Raw genomic sequence first — 18,492 nt, forward strand, 5'->3', positions numbered from 1 at the left:
ATATATATATATATATATATATATATATATATATATATATACACATACATACATACACCCACACACACATATACTTTTCTAAAAAATTATGTAATGATTACATTTGCTCTTACAACTTCATGTTTTTATTATAATTGTTTTATTTAACAAAATTAAAAATTTAACTTTCTTATTTATCTTGAAAAAGGAAAACTGTAAAATTTTTTCAATTATTCCATTCAAGAATTCTGCATAGAGAATTAATGTTGTCAAATCATTATTTAAATATTGGCAGTAATTTCCTAACATTGTATCATTTTTGTAGACAAATAACACATGTATGATTTTTTATAACTAGCATATAGTAAATATCAATATTGCATACATAATAAATGTACAATAAGACTTACATATGTAATAATAAATACAGTAATCATGTGTTTATTATAGTAGTAAATTGTAAACGTATCAGCCTACAAGTTTAGAATTTATTAAATGTAACGTTCTCTTATTTGCCCCCCCCCCATCCCTTTTTACATAACACAAACATATACATTATCTATTCTTTAATTTCACATTGATTTTCTGATTAGATTATAAATGGCTCATTACATATATTTTGGTACAATTTCTTATTTACATTAGCTAACGTCTATTGCAATAAAATAGAAATTAAAGGATGATAAAGTGTATTTGTTTCTATTAAAACGCAAAGTAAATTGTAAATGAAGCGTGATTGTCATTAATATAAACAAGATCTTTTTAAGGACATATAGGCTTTTTAGGAACAGGCAACAGAGCAACAAATCTTCGCGAAACGCCAACAAGGAACAAAGTATTGTTTAACCAAGAGTTTTATATAAACTGTTGAATGGCATGTATTCTGCATGAATTCTCAATGATGAGTATACCAGTCTCAATTCTTAAACAGCTCATTAATTTGTTGACGTGTGTTGACATAAAATTTGTTTTCACGCGTGTATTAATGTTACATTTTCGATTGATTACAAAGTTACGAAAATTTTCTTAATCATTTCATGTGTGCAAAGCATGCATAAAATAATTTCCATTATTGCATTATTTCAGTTTAAAATCTTTACAAATATACACTTTACACATATTACAGATATGTAATCTTTCATATAATCAATAACGAATAATTTTGGTGTCGATGCTTTCTCACTATAAATAGTTTTTACATACTGTTGCACAATATGTAGCTGTAATTATAATTATTTTACTTAGCATCTTGTTGCTTTATAATAAGCAATTATTATATATATATATGATATAAATAAAGATGATTTGCACTCACAGAAAATGTAATGATGACTTGATGCTATTTATAGTGAAAAAGTTAGAAAATATGCAAGCATATATTTTTAAGTTATAATTTCGGTTTATAAGTTTCTTGCTTCACACATTTATATAATATTATTCAATCGCTGTGTCATTAATTTATCAGCTGCTTTTCCAATTATTTTTGAAATAGAGAATTTCCTGAGCGTGCTACGACATTGTTTAAAGTAAGGCACGCACTTGGGTCGGCATTTGCCACATAAGCAAAGGCTTGTCTTTACTTCCTGCTATAATCTGAAAGAAAAAATTGAAAAAAATGATCAAAATGGTAAAAATCATATTTCTTTCAAAAAAACATGTTTTTTGTTTAATACATATTTTTAATGTTTTAAACATATTTTAAGCACAAAATATAACATATATGTTTAAAACATGATTTATATTAATCCTCAAAATTTATTTATTAACATCAGTGTGTCTTTTTAAGACATACTTTTAACTAAAAACTCAATAAACAAATAAATCAATAGAAAAAATATTTACTGATATTTTATTTAAAATATATAATTTAAAGAAAAATAATATAAAAATTTAAAATTGTTGAAAAAATATAAAAATGCATATAAAATACATACCTTATTATTTACAACCTCTATACTTAATACCATTTTATTCCCTGGACCATGTATGCTACACACTAATTTTTGAGTCTGTAAAAAGATTTAATTGAATATTAATGATGCAAATATGTTGTAATGACTGATTACACAACTTGTGATACAATAACGTTTGTATCAAACTCACCTTTGTATCAAAAACATAAATAAACCCGTTGTAACAGCCTGCAAAGAGTAGTTGCTTATAAAGCCGCATACATACAGTACCCTGACCAGCATGATATTTAACTACTTGTTCACCCGTCTACAATTATATTGTAAAAATTGATTATTTAATTTCTATTTCAAAATAATTTATGTATAAAAATCATTACTACTTACCGTAAAATCGAAAACGTTTATGGATGTGCTCTTTGTACCACAATAGAGTAAATTATTATGAAGTAATAAACTGTAAACCGTAAGATCCGTCTGACCACTAATCGTACGAAGAAACAAACCAGTGTGTGCATCGCGTATAGATATCGGCTGATTTCGACTTGCTACAATAAGGATTTTTCGAGGGCCTTCATTCGTTGCTTTAAGCGCAAATACAGATTTATCCGAAACCTGAGTATTCTCTCCTTTAATTGCACTAGCCTGTCAATAAATTTGCATTTGTTAGAGTGTATTCAAATTTTCTAAAAGATTTTCCTGATAATTTTTAGATTTTACAGGAATTTTATTCAAAATTTCAAATATAATTAGAGATTTTTCTAATATAGCTTTAAAACAAATTTATTTTATAAAGTTGGAAGAAAAATTTGTAGTTTTATTTGTTAGCTTGATGAGAAAAAGTTCATAGAAGTTGTTAAACTAAAATTCAAAGACAATGTTTAAATATTTCTGCATAAATTTATTTAACCACATGCCACTATAAATTTTTGTTCCAACTTAATATTTTTTATTGTTTCTTTATGTAATTATAGAATCACAAAGAAAAACCACGTGGTTTTAAATATTACATTTAAGAAAGTATTAAAAAAAAATATTAACTAAATATTAACTAAATATAGCATATATCAGTCTTAAGCTCATCCAAAGCTTAAGACTGATATAGTCTTAAGCTTTGGATGAGCTTGTGTACTATGGACACAATTCAAAAGTTTAAATAAAAGATTAAATACAAAACGTTAATTTACAACACATTGCCACTAATTTTTTAATAAAAATGAATCAAATGAGAATGTATATGTGTATGCTATATTTCTTCTTAATAATTTTTTAACCATAAAAAAATAATTTCGTTAGAAAAGAGGAAATAGAATTTAAAATTAAAAGTAAAATTTTAAAAATTTCCCCGAGTACCAATGAAATCCCATAAATACACAATTTTAAGGCAACTAAAAGCGGATTCCTTGAAAATTACAGATTTTTTTAGTAGTAAATATATTATATATATTTTGTTTATACATTGACAAATTCTATCTCTTTTACTGTATAAATTACTGTATCCATATTTAGGAATATGTAGATCAATGTAATAAAAAAAATATCTTACCTTGATATGGAAACGCGAGATAAGGCCAGATTTAGTTCCCATAAAAACCAACCCCCATGATTGATCCATGCACAGTATCGGACTGTTTATTGTTACCGGATCAATTATCACTGCTCCAGTCTACAAAGAGGCAGTTTTTTTTAAATTATTTTTTATAATTTGCAATAAATTTAATATAATTATAAAGTTTTACCATTATATCATAACAACGTAAGGTGCCATCCAAGGAACCAGAAAACATAAGATCTTTGTTAATTCCCGCAATATCCGACTTGTAAATATACAGACACGTAACTGCAGCTTTGTGACCTTTATAGATATTCAATATTCCATTAGACATCTGACTATATCTGTATATTTTACCGTCTTCGCTTGCTGCTAGGAAAGAGTTCCCAAAAACCTAAAAAAAAAAAAAAGAAAAAAAACACAAAGAATAATTTAGCTAGATGTGTGTGTGTGTATATGTATAAAATATAATTATCAGATTACTACCTTGATGTCTAAAATAGGGCCTTTGTGAACCGTGTACCGCATCTCCGTCAATTTGTCAATTTCTGCTACATGTGAAGCAGATTCTTGAGCGAGATCTTTGTTGCTACTTTCCTTGAACACCTTCTCTTCTAGAACTTTAACCTCGGGTTGTTTTTCATCAAAGGACATATCTACTAGAAAACTTTTATTCAAATGTGCATTAGGAATTATTGCCACATTTTGATTATATGTGGCACGCATGTCATCACTCGGTGCACAAGGATTGTTGGCAACTACTCCAAGGCTGCTCACAACCTTGGATCCAATATATTTAAAAACAACAGATTTACAATCGACTAATCTCACTTTGCAGTTTTTCATTTGCCATTGTGTGTGTCGTTTTCTCTTTCTTGTAATCTTATTCGACATTGTGGAGTCTACAGTCTTTTCGAGGCGTTTAACTACATCTTCGATCTTTGTTTCAGATTCAGCATCAACCTTTTGGTTACTTGTATTTTTCGTTTTTTGTGCAACGCGAATCTTCTTAATGTTTGCAATTTCGCGTGTTGCCGGCAAAGGGGATTTGCTTCTGCTTCGCGTTATTAATTCTCTTTCGTGAACAATGCTCGCTTCTCGTGAAGAGCGTTCACTGTTGCTCGAATTAACATCGACTTCATTTATTTTACTAGACTTAACGTTTTCATTGGAGTTTCTGGTGCTTCTCCGAACCGGCGCTGAGCTGGTGTATTTAGGACGAAGTTTCTTGCTCGTTTCTCCGCCCTTCGCAGTTGTCTTATCAAACGAGAAGGTAGAAGCGCCTTCCAGACTGGGCTGTTCGATAAACGCTTCGTTGGATTCTTCCGATCTTTCGTTCTCTAGATTAGCCGGAGCGGAACTACTGGTGCTTTGCTCATTATCCAGGATTTTCTCAAATGTATGTGACTTGTTTTCGATATCACTTTTATCTTCTGTGACGACCACGTTATTTACGCTTTGACTATCTTGTTTCAAATCAATCGCGTCATTCGAGGGCTGCTCGGATTCAGCATTCGATTTTTTCTGTATCAGATCCGTCTTTTCTAAAGTAGAATCGGAATCATGCGCTATATTTTTTACTATTGCCTTAGCAGACTGGTTGGATACAATGCTGTCACCTGATTCCTCGTTCTCAGTAACAGCGGAAGATCCGGACTTGGCAATGGTAGATTGCGGCGCAGATGGTGCATTACTTGCGCTATCGATCGTCTCCTCTCCTTCGTTTGCGTCCATCGCGTCTTTATCTTTAATTTCGTCTTTCTCATCCTTCTCGACTTCCTCCACGACTTGTGAAGTATTTTGCGAACTCTTATCCTTATCCTCCAATCTCTCAGAATTAACTGAAAATGCATTAGTCGTAGAATCAACCAGACCAGTGCCCACGACACCACCCTCTGTATCATTCGATTTCTGCAACAGACTCGGGCTAAGATCATCTTTTGTTAAAACTTTAGGCACAGATACTTTAATATCAAAGTGTGACGTGACATTGTTGGAATCCTTCGAATGGTCGTGCTCAGGGTCTAAAGAATGGCTCTCCAATAGAGTTTCTTCAGGGGTGATGCTACTATCAGGTTCCACGTTACGTTCCTCGTAGAAGGGTACTTTGTCCTGAGTCACAGCTTTAAAAACGTGATTCGATCCATCGGCAGATACGTCGTTACTGTTCTGCTGCACCGTTATCTCTTCTGGGTTTTCCTTTTCTCGACATGGCCAATCCGAATTGGCGTTTGCTTCAGCGTCAACGTAAAATTGATGCTTGTCGGATTGAAGTATAGGAGAGGCACCGGACGTTGCTGGAGCGTTATCGGGAGCTCGCGTTTCCAATTGCGGTTCGTAAGGATCGTCCACCTTGTCCTCCGTCATGGCCACGTTCTGAAGGTCGTTCGAAGTGACGACTTCTACGTTTTCCTTCTTCTGGCTGAGCGAGTCGAGCAAGTCTCGCTTTTGCTGCAGCTTCGTGATGTACAATTTCGTCAAAGGCAGCTCCTCCTCCTCCGTCGTCAGATTGTTGACCGACTTCAGGAAGTTGTCTAGCTGCTGCTTCTTTTTCTTGCGCACGATCGCTTTCATTTTCCGCGACTTGGCCTGTTCCTTCTTAAGAGACTCGTCCAGCAAGGCGAGACCCGTTGCTTTCTCCCCGTTGCTTTCTCGTGCGTCTCCGATGCGGTATTTTGCTTCGGGGAATCCCACGTGCCGTCGTCAGAATATATATTTGATGATTTCGGTGTGTCATGCACTTGCCTGTTCGACGGCTGAGAATTTGTCCTCGCCGTTTCCCTCGGCGGTTCATCGTTTTGCTCATCGAAATCAAGAGATCGTTTCGTACGGTCCGTCTCGCCTTGAGCAAAATCTCGCCATTCCGGACGATCATCCACGCCCTTGTCCGCTGCACTTTTATCCGAGCAGATCGCAGCATGGCTCGAATCGATATCACGAGCAATCTCCTCGTTTGGCTTACCAATGGCTTCCTCCTCTCGCGCCTTATCGTCTATCGCAGCGGTCGACTCGGGTTGCCGAACTATATCTTCAATTACATCAGTCGAGCAGTTTTCTACCTTTTTATCGGGAGATGTTGAGGTCTGCCGTTCCGTCTTCTCGTCGAGGACCTCCCTCCCTTCGTCTTTCTCCTGTCTGACTACCTCATTCAGCCGCGGCTTCTTCTTCCACCTGATTACCGGCGTTTTCGATCTCGTATAACCTATATCTCGTACAACCTCATCGTCCTCCGAATCGCGAGGCAAGACTCTCTTTCTCGGCGACGATTTCGACGAAGGTGAGTGCTTAGCGCGGTTTACCTCATTGTTCTGCACCAATGTCGGAGACGTTAACGCCGACGGTGTTACGGACTGACCGGAAACGGTAGCGTCCTCTGTCGTTGTCGGTATCGTGCCGCTAGTCGCCATAGAATTTTCCGTCGGAAAATTATTCTGCAACATCTCGTGCAACTTGAGCTTCTCCGACGCCAGTTTGTGCATCTCGATATCGATTTCCATCATTCTAGTCAGAACGGCTTCTCGCGTGAGACCGGCGGCGAACGACCTTCGTTCGGTTCGTTTCATCTTCTTGAGTCTCTTCGTCAAACTATTTCTTCTCGACGCTCTCTTGTACTTCATACGCCGCTGATCTTTCAGCTTGTGCAAAATCGTCCCGTTACGTTTCTTTGGATCTTCGTAAACACTTTCCGTCACCTTCTCAGAAGTGTTTTGAGATGTCGACAGACCCTTCTTTTCCAGCAGTTCATCCAGCTCTTTCATCTTCCTCAGTTCCACAACTGGATTACGTTGCACACCGCCGCACAGGTTTTTGATATTGATCAAAGAAGGCACCGCTGGTGGCTTGTGCTCGCGTTCAGCAACTTTACGAGACGGCCCGTCGCACGCGTTCTTTGGCGTCGACGTGATCATGTTTACGTTCTCGACGTCCTGCGCGACGGTAGCGGGGGTCGCATTGTTTCGAGCCTCTTGAGACGGCCGTTTTTTCACACTGTTTTGTTCTACGCGGTAAGCCACGATTTGATAATTCGAATCCGCCTCGATGTGCTGCGTCTTTTCTAACACTTCGAACGATGCTTCCTTACCGATCGCCGTCGACACGTTACTCACCGATTTCAGAAAGAGACTCGTCGCAGCCTCCTTCAGGGCGGCCTTCGTCGGGATATTCAACGTTCTCGGCATGTCGGACGGCGATCGTTCCGTCGACATTCCCGCGAGCAAATCGTCGACGTCGCCGCCAGCGCCGGTTCCCGCCGAAATGTGTTGCGGCTGCTGTTTCATGTTGTATGCGCACTCCGGCGCTCTCGACGGCTCGCCACGTGATAGATCTGCGCAGGGCACGATCATCGCTGTTTCCGGTGTGATGTCGTACTGTGCGATCTGCTGTTCGACAGGGAAGTGCACGTCGGACTCGTCGTCCTTGTTATCGAACGTGGCAGTGCTTTGTAGACGATCGTCGAGATAGAATATATCGTTGTCCAGATGCTCGTCGGAATCGAAGCCTGGCAGTTTGTCGCAGGGCGCCTTTTCCGCGCATATGTTCGTTTCCAGGTCCACGAGGTGTTCTACACTCTGACTCTCCGGCAGGCGCAACGCGTCGTCCGAGTTCGCCTCCAACGCGTCGGACAGACTGGGATCGGTCGTGGTTTTGAGCTTGCTCGTCAGATCTTTCGAGCGCGCGTCACTCTGAATAATCTCTTCCTCGTTAATAAACATCGACTCTTTCATTGCCAAGCACGTGGCATAGCGTCCCTCCTTGCTTAGCAACTGCCTTTCCGTTTCGCTGCCCCCATCAATGTTAATACCGTTATCCTCATCGTGCAACGTGCTCGTTATCTCGCTAGAGGCTTTTGTTACATGACGCTCTCTACATTCATCCACGGGTATCGAGTCGGACTTATCGCTCTTCTCGCTCGTCGTGCATTCCTTATCTGAAGCAAGTAGGGTGTCACGGAAAGCGATGTTAAAATTCTCACTGACGCTGATATTCGTACCATTAGCGTAATCGGTACCGGAATCGAGCGTTTCGTAATCCTGTCGTTCTACGATCTTATCAGCGGTATTTTTGTCAGCGCTAACATAATTCACGTTACATTCGTTTAAGAATATCTTGCTCTTCTTATTGTCGTCTATCTCGTCGAGATTGAACAGATTAGATTGTTCGAAATCCATCATGCTCTCCTGAAGAAAGCCCTTGAACGGACTACCCGTGCTCTCGGGAGAACAAACGATGTTTCCCGCACCCTGCTGCTCCAGCGAATTTTCATTTGAAACCGAAGTCGGCTCGGTGGTTTTCGCAGCCGGCGAAGAGGCGTTCTCATTCGCGGATTTATCACTCGGCACATCTAATTCGACTTTATTTTCTTTAATGTTATCGGTTTCGATATTACTATTTATTAAGAGATTATCCTCCTTACTTTCTTTATCGACGCTGACTAATCGAGACGCCGTCACATCAAATTCGTTTGTATCACGCTTGAGTGAACTTTCCATTTCATTTTCAACGCTTGATTTTTCAATTTCGTCCGCATAATTCGGCGGAAGCTCCGTATTTTTCGTGTCAAATTGCCGAATCTCAGTGGATGTAGATAGATCTTCTTTATTCATTTTTTCATCTTTATCTGAAATTTCAGGAACATGCGGGACACTTTCGGAAGATGTCGGTACATCGAGCTCCGGAGCGACTTTACAAATTTCTCGCGCACTTTGACTCTTTTTATCCGTGTTCTTCGTACGTTTTATGCCATGTGTTTTTTCTTTTCGCATCGTCTTTGACGAATGCTCACGCGCATCGCCGCTTTCTACATTGCTCGTAGTTTTTTCAGCGTTTCCACGCTCATTTATTTCTAAATTCGCAAGTTTCGTCTTCTCGATATGCGTTAACTCGTTATCAGCGTTTCCTGAGGAAACTGTTGCCGATTCCGTCTTCGCGTTATTATTATTATTTACCTTATTTTCGCGAGAACTTGTCGATTGCGTCCGTTCAATTTCGATTTTGTTTGCATCGCTGATATTACTGATCTTCTTTTCTTGCGGCATTTTTTCTGTCTTTGTCACCTCTTTCGAAGGAAAATATACTTTTGTCGAAGCCAAATTAGCGGGCGTTGCCGCAGATTTCTTTTTCGCCTTCTGTTCCTTCGCCATTTCCTTCTTTAACTTCAACTCCTTGCTACCTTCCGATCGAATGTTTTTGAATCGCTTAGGATCAGATGAAACTTGACTCTGTGATTTATCTGTTGCATCATCTTTAATCGCTCTCTTGGATTTCGACGTTGTATTATCAGCTGGTTTTATAACAACGTTGGATAATATGTTGATACCTTTACTGCCGAGCGACGTTTTACTTTTTGATTTATCCTGATTAACTTTTTCAACGACGCCATCGCTCTTAACGATACGATTTGAATTTTCTTTAGGACGTTTCGGCGCTAATTCGGCGATTGTAGATTCCTTTGATTTATCCTGATTAACTTTTTCAACGACGCTATCGCTCTTGACGATGCGATTTGAATTTTCTTCAGAGCTTCTCGGCGCTACTTCAGCGATCGTAGATTCCTTCGTCATCCGCTTTTCTTTTTGCTGAACGTTCTTTCCCGTTGCTGTCTGCGTAATATCGATTTTACTACTTGTTGCGTTTTTAATATTGGCGTTCGCCAATCTTGCTGCAATTCGTGGATCTTGTATAGAACCGCTGTATGTAGGTATCAAGGATAATGCAGGTTTGCTCACTGCAATTTCTGGCTCTGTAGTTTTCGGTGCAGGTAAATTCTGCATCAATTTTGTGGGATTTTCTGCGGGCTTCTTCGATTCTAATTTCTCGCTCTTGCGACGTTCTTTCGTGCGCTCGTAGTACGTCTTTATGTCGATCTTTTTACTGGTACCCTGCTTCGGAGTTGTAGTGCTCACAGGCGGAATACTCGATGCCGACGATGCTGACGTATCAGCTGTCGCTGATACTTTCGATATATCTTTATCAGCTGAAGTTTCATTACCGTCTTTGAGAGTCGTTTCGGCAGAATTGCATGCCGGTGCGTCCGATTGTTGCGGCATTGTATTCTTATTAGTTTCGTCGCACGATACTAGCCCGGCATCCTTGTTCGTTTTAGTTTGTTGATTGGCACAATTGTCGTTTGTCGACAAAACAGCTTTATTTTGGCTACAGCCGGCGTCGAGTTTTTGACAAGGCTCGTTCAAGTTCTCCGAGCATTCAGAGATATTCGGATTAAGCTTACGACAATCTTCCGGTATGCAAGTCAATACATTCGAGGAAACTTTATCATTCATATCGGATGCTTCCGGCATCTGCTTTAGCTGCGCCTTGGTCTTTAGCTGCGTCGGAGAAGCCGTCGGCAGTCTATCTTCAACATATAGTTGCGTAGCATTGACAGTTAACAGTGGAAGTTCTTGTGTTGAAGGAGATTCTGATAGTCTACTCGATGTGGGGAGCGAATTTACCGTCTTATTTTCTTCGAATCTCGCGATCATAACATTCGAAGCATCTGCTAATTCAGCGTTTCCGATAGTCTCTTCTTGGCCAATGTCCAATTCCTCTTTGACAATCACTTCCTGTGTGATCTGATTTTCTATTTCCTTCTTAATTTCGTGTTCCATCAACAATCTATCGGTCGTTTCTTCACCATCTTCTTCATCTTCATCTCTCTCCGAGAAAGAATCAGAGGAGCTCATCGATTTCTTGCTGTGCCTCTTCTTTTTCTTATGTGCTTTTCTGTGCTTTCGACTCTTGGAGCTTTTATGATTTTTTCGCGACTTCTTTGATTTTCGCTCTCGCTCAATCTCGGCATTCACCTCGTCTCTTATCGCTTCGTTCAATGTCATCTTCTTGGCAACCTTTTCATTCTCTTTTATCACCCTCAACAGTTTTGTAACGTTTGTATTATCGCTACTGCTAGTGCTACTTGTGGTGCTACTGCTACTACTACTGCTGGTGCTACTGCTACTAGTGTTACTATCGGGATTAATATTCTGTTCTAGATATTCTGTACTATGTCTTCTATCGTCGCTATGTCGTCTAGATTTTTTATGTTTATCTTTTTCCAATGTTCTGTGTCTCGTGTTTGGCGGATGTTTCGAAGATTCAGATGAATGACGACGTCGCGGATAACATTTTTTACCACGTCCTCTTAATCTCCTGTTGTTAACATCGATTCTTTTTGTACTAACAGAAGGCGTTAGTCTTACATTAACAGATGGTGTCGGTTTTATATTAACAGAAGGTGCTACATTTGCCTGCGTTCCGTATCTTGCTTCCCATTCTTCTTTGGTAAGATTTCTGTACGCATACGGATCTTCCCGTTCCTTTCTCTTCCATCTATCGCATCTCTCGTCCCAATACGAGTAATTCTCCATCCTGTATGCTCTATCATCTTCAAAAACTGCTTCGTTCTCTACGATTCTCGAAATATCGACGTCAAATCTCTTTACGTTTTGCTGTCCCATACTGGCACGCTTACGTTCCTTTGCTATTGCAGGTTTTTGATTTTTTTTTCTCACTTCTGAAAATATATTATCTAAATCATGTTGTAGAGATACTACTAACAAGTCACGGCTAACATTTGAAGCGTCAGTTGCAACAGTATTACAATTATCATCTCTCAAACTAAAATCGTTAATGCTAGTATTATATGTTGGCACATCCTTTTTATACGCCGTTCTCGTTGTGCGACTTCTGGGTTTTACATATTCCTGACTTTGGCTTTTGCTTTCCTGACTAACTTCATTTATTATTTGATCCGCGTACTCTGTGTCAGATATGGGACTGAACAAGTGGGCCGCTTCTTCCGATGCGAAATGGGCATCTTCCAATTGACTACTACTCGAAGCTATTGCGGGCTCGGCCTGAATGTCTGGCTGCACATCTAATTGCAATACCTCGTTTAAATGATGAATAAACTCCGAAGGCAGATCTTGAACGGACACAGTAGTATTGTCCAACATCGCGTTCAATTGCTTCATAAATTCCTGTTGGTCGTACAATTTCATCTTTTCGTCCTGCGCATGCCTCATCTCCAAGGATAACGTATGTTTCTTCTCTTTGACTAGACGCTTCATTATAATATCAAATTTCCGAAGACTAGTATTATTCACCATGTTGAAAATATCGTTCTGACTCATTTTTAAGAATCGGCTGATAATCTTGTTCTTCCACATAGTCTCCATGTCAGAATTCTCGTTCTTTTCTACACGACTCCTTGACTTTTGCACGTTGACTTTCGGATGAAGTGAAATGCTAGAGTGTTGAGATTTTTCTGTATTGACGTCCCTCTGTGACTTTTTACGAGGCAATGCAGTATCTTGATTCGTAATCGGTTCAGATAATGCTACATTTTCAAAATTATTTTCATGTCTCTTCGAAGTTTTCCTTTCTTCTTTACTACGTCTCATTGTATCTTCCAAATTTTTAGTTTTCGAATATGCTGCGTGTGTTTTTTCCGATTCCACAAATTGCGTCATTCCATTCTTTTTCTCATTATTCTCGTTCCATGCTGCTTTAGTATTTACTATTTTCGTTTTGTTATTCAAATTAAATGCTACTTTAGGACGATCTTGTTCCTGCAATACGACATCCTTGGATCTCACATTTACATCCTGTATCGGTTCCTCTGTTGACAGACGGTTAACCGCACTTGGTTCCTCAGATACTGTTTTTTTCTTGCTGTCATCTTTGCTTGGTCTTTTTAGCTTGTTAGTTTTGGCTTTCGGTTTCCCTGGAGGTAAAGCTATAGACTCTACAGAACTAATAGGATTAATTGAAGTACTAGTTTCGGAAAGAGATTTGGAACTTGTCTTGGATTCCTCGTCCGACTTTCCCGTTATACTTGCCATTTCCTTTGCAAATTTCAAAGCTTCCTGCATGTCATCCAAACCATCGTCTTTGTTCTCACTGCAATGTAAATTAGAAGGCAGAGAGAGTTTCGGTAGGGAAGATGAAGATACGTAAGTATTAGGAGGCGCCGCATGCATTGGAGGCAATTCTGGTGGAACATATGCATTGATGTCGGAATGTCCGGTTGCCGGCATAGGAAATACCGGGCAAAAATTTACTGGCTCAATAGGAGGTGGCATAAAAACGTTACCTGGACTGGCTATTTCTAGTGGTAACTGTGGAGGTATAAATCCTCCGCATGTATTTAAACCCATATGAACTTCTATGTTGTTATAAGTGGGAGGTATCGGATTTTGAGCATTACTCCATGGAGGATTTGCGTCTTCATGGGATCCAAGCAAACATTGCATATTTGGCGGTGGTTCCGAAGGATTGAATAACGGTGGTAAATCAGACGGTACTGGATACAGAGGCAAGATACGTGATTGATCTTGTTTTAATAATATCGGCGGTGGAGTAGTAGGGTCGAAATCAACGGGCAATTTCTCCTGCTCGATATGCGGCGAAAGTGTTGGTGGACCGCTATGAAAAGTGTTCTCCTTCATCTGTGGCAGTTGGCTATCTAACATGATATTATTTACCGGCACATCAGCTAGGACTGGTTGTGTCGACATATAATTACTACCGTTTGAACTTTCTGCATGTAAAACATTCGAGACGTTTTCCTGTATTTCTAAATTCGTTGAAAGTATCTCTTCATTTGGCGATGCGTCTTTCCATGAAGTATCCTGATCTGTTGCATCAACTGGAAATAAGGTAACCTGCAAATTCGGTGTTTCAGATTCGTCCGGGTCTTTCGTAGCCTCTGTAGGAAGTATTTCGATTCCTTGCAAAGCATCCTGTTGCTGGTCATCTTGTAGTGTATCCTGTAAAATATTAGTTGGTGGAGTATTGTACTGAAGATCTGATTCTAACGTTTCACTCTCAACATTGTTAACTCCATGTAAATCTGACTGTATGAAATTATAGTTGTTGACTGGTTCTTGAGCCGACAGTTCCCAACTGTTCAGTTCAATATATTCATTATCATCCGATACATTTTCCAGATTTGTCACTTGATCGTTGGGTATCTCTAGTTGAGGTCCATCTTCGTTTTCACCTAATATTACATCGTTATTTATATTATTTGTAACATTAAATACATTTGTAGTGTACTGTGTGTCAAGTTCCACGTTCGCGTTATCAAGCTCCATATTCACAGTATCAAGATCCATATTCGCGTTATTAAGTTCCATATTCACGTTATCAAGTTCAATATTCGCGTCATTAGGATTTATTTTTCCAATGTCCTTTAGATCATTGTACGTCAGATTGATCTCAGATGATTTGTATCCGACTAACGGGATACGTTTATTCTCTGCATCATCCTCGACGACGCCGGTCGGCGCATCCTCCTTCCAGACATCCGTCGTCTCCTCGCTGCTAAGGGAGGAGAGCTTCTGCTTCAGTCGATCCGCCGTCTCGGTAATTTTCTGCTGTCGCTCTTCTTCGGAACCGAGTAGAGGTAGTTGCGGCGCAACTTCATCTTGTTCGTCGTTCAGCTGAGTGGCGGACGCCTCGCAGTCCACCGGGAGCAGTCTGGTAGGACTGTTAGGGTATCGCATGTTGTAGTACCCACCACCGCCTCTTCTAACATCCGGTCTGTTCCGCAACAGCGGACCACCCCGCAACTGCGGACTGCCTCGCATCTGCGGACCACCCCGCATCTGCGGACCGCCTCGCATCTGCGGACTACCCCGCGGGTGCGGCTGGAAAAACATGTTCGGTTGCCAGGAGGCACCGAACGACGTGGGTTGCCCCGGCTGCCTCGGCGGGGCCACATGATGGAAGGGCGGACGCGGGAATCTGGGTCGGCCGAAGCGACGCGCGGCTCGGGTACCCTGCGGGCCTCCTGCGTAGCCCCTTCCTCGACCGCCGAAATTGTTGTAACTCATTCCACACTGTTTATTTCCTGACACCTCGGTATCGTCTCAACGAGTTGACGCGAGCACAGGCTACCACCGCACAAGTCTTTGGTAACTCAGCATGCCGCGATAGCGCGCACACACGCACGCTTATTGCATCGAACCGTCGCGAACGACGGGTCTTCCCTCGGATACTCTCGTATTCGGGACGTCAGCAACCATCGTGCTGCTCTTCCTCCGTTTCTCCGTCTCTAGCGCTCGCTCCCGACGTCGTCGAAGTGACGCACCTCGATCGACATCACACACCACCTAACCTCTCACGTTACAGGGACCGCCCGACTGACGTTCTCACCGGCGAGGCTGTCGGCTGCAAAGGAACAACACGTGTTATTAGATTGGGAGGGAAAAGCGCCGAAGGGCGAACAGCGCCCGACGGCGACGTGTCTCGCGACACGAGCATCATCGAACATACCTGCGCTAGTACTCACGCGTTCTCGCGTCAAGCGATCAGATGTTTCGCGCTCCTCTCCTCGCGCGTTGTGTCGTCGTCTCGCGGTTCCCGATCCTTCTCGCGCTTTCTGCTGCCTTCCCCCCTTCTTTCTTTCTTTTTCTCTCTCTCTCTCTCTCTCTCTCTCTCTTCCTCTCTCTGTTGTACCGCGGAGCTCCCTGTGACGATGTTATTTCCGTCGCGTGGCGACGTCGCGGCGAATCCCGCCTTCCTCGGCGCCGCGGACGTCCGCGGACTCCGCTTGATTGATCGATTCCGCCGATCTGATGGCTCTACTCACCAAGTATGGGCACAGACGGGCACAACAGCCCACGAAACGCGTTTTTCGATCCGTCACGAGCACTGACGAAACACTCGCTCTTACACTCGCTCGGTCGTGCTATGACTACTACTGCGTGTACACATGCGCGCGTCCGATATCGCGCTCGACTCGCTGCAACTCGCTGCCGCTGCCGCCGCCGCCACTGCTGTTCATGATAGGTACGCCACGCGATTTGATTACGCATGCACGCGCGCCCGGGCGCGGGAAGGGACGGAGGAGCGCAAAGAGGAAGGGAAAAAAAGAAAAAAAGATAATCAACGGTCACCTCGATCCTAATGCGCGCGACCGGATCTTCCGCGCGCACACGTCTCCCGTGATTATGCAAACATTGTAAACGGCGCGCGGGACGGAGTATGCGACGGTCTCCACCACGTTAGCCCCAGTCCCCGAGCGTCAAATGAGCGTGGCAAGTTCCGTGCCACTTGCACCGGGAGCACCGAGCGTAACTCACACGCGCACACGGAGCACACTCTTATTCTGCCTGTCCGCGGTCCGCGAGTGGACGCCTGGTCTATGAAGGGGGGGGGGGAATAAGCACTCTCCCTTTTTTTCGCGTGTTCTCCTCTCTCTTTTTCGTGTTGCCGATAAATTCCTTATTAATGTGCGCATTTACGATTAACTTCCTTTATTTTAAGTCAGCTGTTTTTCATCAGATTAGCATTCTCGTCCCTTTCCCCGCATCGACGCCCCAATCGCATTCGTAGATGTCTCGCGAGCACGTGACCGCGGGAAAGAACGAGCGAGCGAAGCCTTTTAACTTTATCGGAGTAACGCGGCGGCGGTAAGGAAATGGGAACGCTCTAAAATAAAGGAAACGCTCGCAGGAGTGTCGATGATTGAGACTGAAAAATGATTATCTCTTTAAAATAGAGGTAATCGCGATTCCATGTGACTCTCGCTACGCGAACAGTTTGTTACGAGAATGCGGCGAAATATAAGCGCGATTAAGATTCGCTTAATCCACTCGATACACGAACGTCGCAATTTACTGAGTTTAATCCAATTCTCTCTCTCTCTCTCTCTCTTTTCTTCGCTACTACTTCAGTGATCGAGAGATAACAAGCACGTGTTTATATATTCAAACCTTCGCGATATATTGATCGAGCTCGATGATGCAACGCAAATACTCTTTATCGGACGCCTTATCAGTATAGTGCTAAATCTTTTAGAAGCTTAGCTTCTGAAATTTCAGAAGAGACATGGGACATTAACCGGAAACGACGTAAGATAAAGATGGAAAGATGAGGATAATTATCGCTGCAATTCATCACAATTTTATTGTGCAGTAAAATGTACATTCCGTTATGGAGATGTATACAATTAATTAATATAATAGCAGAGATATCTTTGGACAACAAATTTTCGCGTATGTGTGTGTGTGTGTGTGTGTGTGTGTGTGTGTATGTGTGAGAGTGGCAGAAGAATAACATCTTTTGAACACCTTTGAGCGCTGTACAGATATCGAGACATTGACTGCCTGTACCGCGTAAAATTGTTAAAGTTTGAAAATTCGACGCAAGAGAACGGGAGAGAATTTATGCCGAAAAAGCCATTCATGTTTCGTGTCCGAAATTCCGTAACATTAACGCCGTGCATAACTGAACGTACATCGAACACAAATTTCACGATTTTACATCATTCTTTCATATTGACTTATATGGGAAGTATCGAATAAAGTACATTATATTTTCTCCTTAACGCGGACCAAATTGGAGTTATTACAATATGGAGTTAATTAGATAGAAAGATAATTGGATAAATATACATTTAGCTTTGCAGCTTTCTGTAGAAAATAATAAATATATATTAATATATATACAAGTATTTCTCTGCTTACGAGGCAGGGTTACATTCAGTCATGAATTGAATAGCATTTCTGATTTATATAAATAAAACATTATTTACGCAAAAAATAAATTTGTGACTAAAAATGATTATAGATTTCTATTTGCAAAATAACATTTTTTTCAAGAATTATAATTCTTAATAAAATATTTATTACAAAATGAATATTTAGCTTATAATACATTAACTTCTACATGTGATTAAAAAACAATACTATTCTTTTTTTAAGTAGATCACCTAATGCAATATTTACTATCATAAAATTAATATTTAATTTGGGTCGTTGGTTAATGAATTATTAATCATTTTTGTTGTAATCCGTTATCTACTAATTCATTTTTTAAATCCATAGTGTGCTGATAATAAATTCTAAAATTTGGAAGTCAAGGCAGTCGTTGTAGAGAAATACTTGTATACATATCGATTCTCTTTTCTTTCATTTTATATATTAATATAGAATCATTGTAAGATATTTTATATATATATATATATATATATATTTATATATATAGTATGTCTTATTTTCTTTTAACTCTTGGAAATAACCGATTCCTTTGTAAATCTGAAGAAAT

General features: G+C 40.6%; 1 protein-coding gene across 1 annotated transcript; it reads right to left on the bottom strand.

Annotated features, from left to right (window-relative positions):
• Positions 1–323: 323 nt before the first annotated feature.
• Positions 324–15,983, bottom strand: LOC105201208 (serine-rich adhesin for platelets). The gene is given in 9 exon segments (XM_011169151.3): positions 324–1,572; positions 1,914–1,988; positions 2,083–2,199; positions 2,277–2,534; positions 3,436–3,555; positions 3,629–3,835; positions 3,928–6,081; positions 6,084–15,612; positions 15,718–15,983. Coding segments are annotated over 8 exon segments (12,195 nt in total). The 5' UTR covers positions 15,276–15,612; positions 15,718–15,983; the 3' UTR covers positions 324–1,500.
• Positions 15,984–18,492: the final 2,509 nt, after the last annotated feature.

Source organism: Solenopsis invicta, chromosome 1 (assembly GCF_016802725.1).
Source record: "Solenopsis invicta isolate M01_SB chromosome 1, UNIL_Sinv_3.0, whole genome shotgun sequence".
Classification (NCBI taxonomy): Eukaryota; Metazoa; Arthropoda; class Insecta; order Hymenoptera; family Formicidae; genus Solenopsis; species Solenopsis invicta.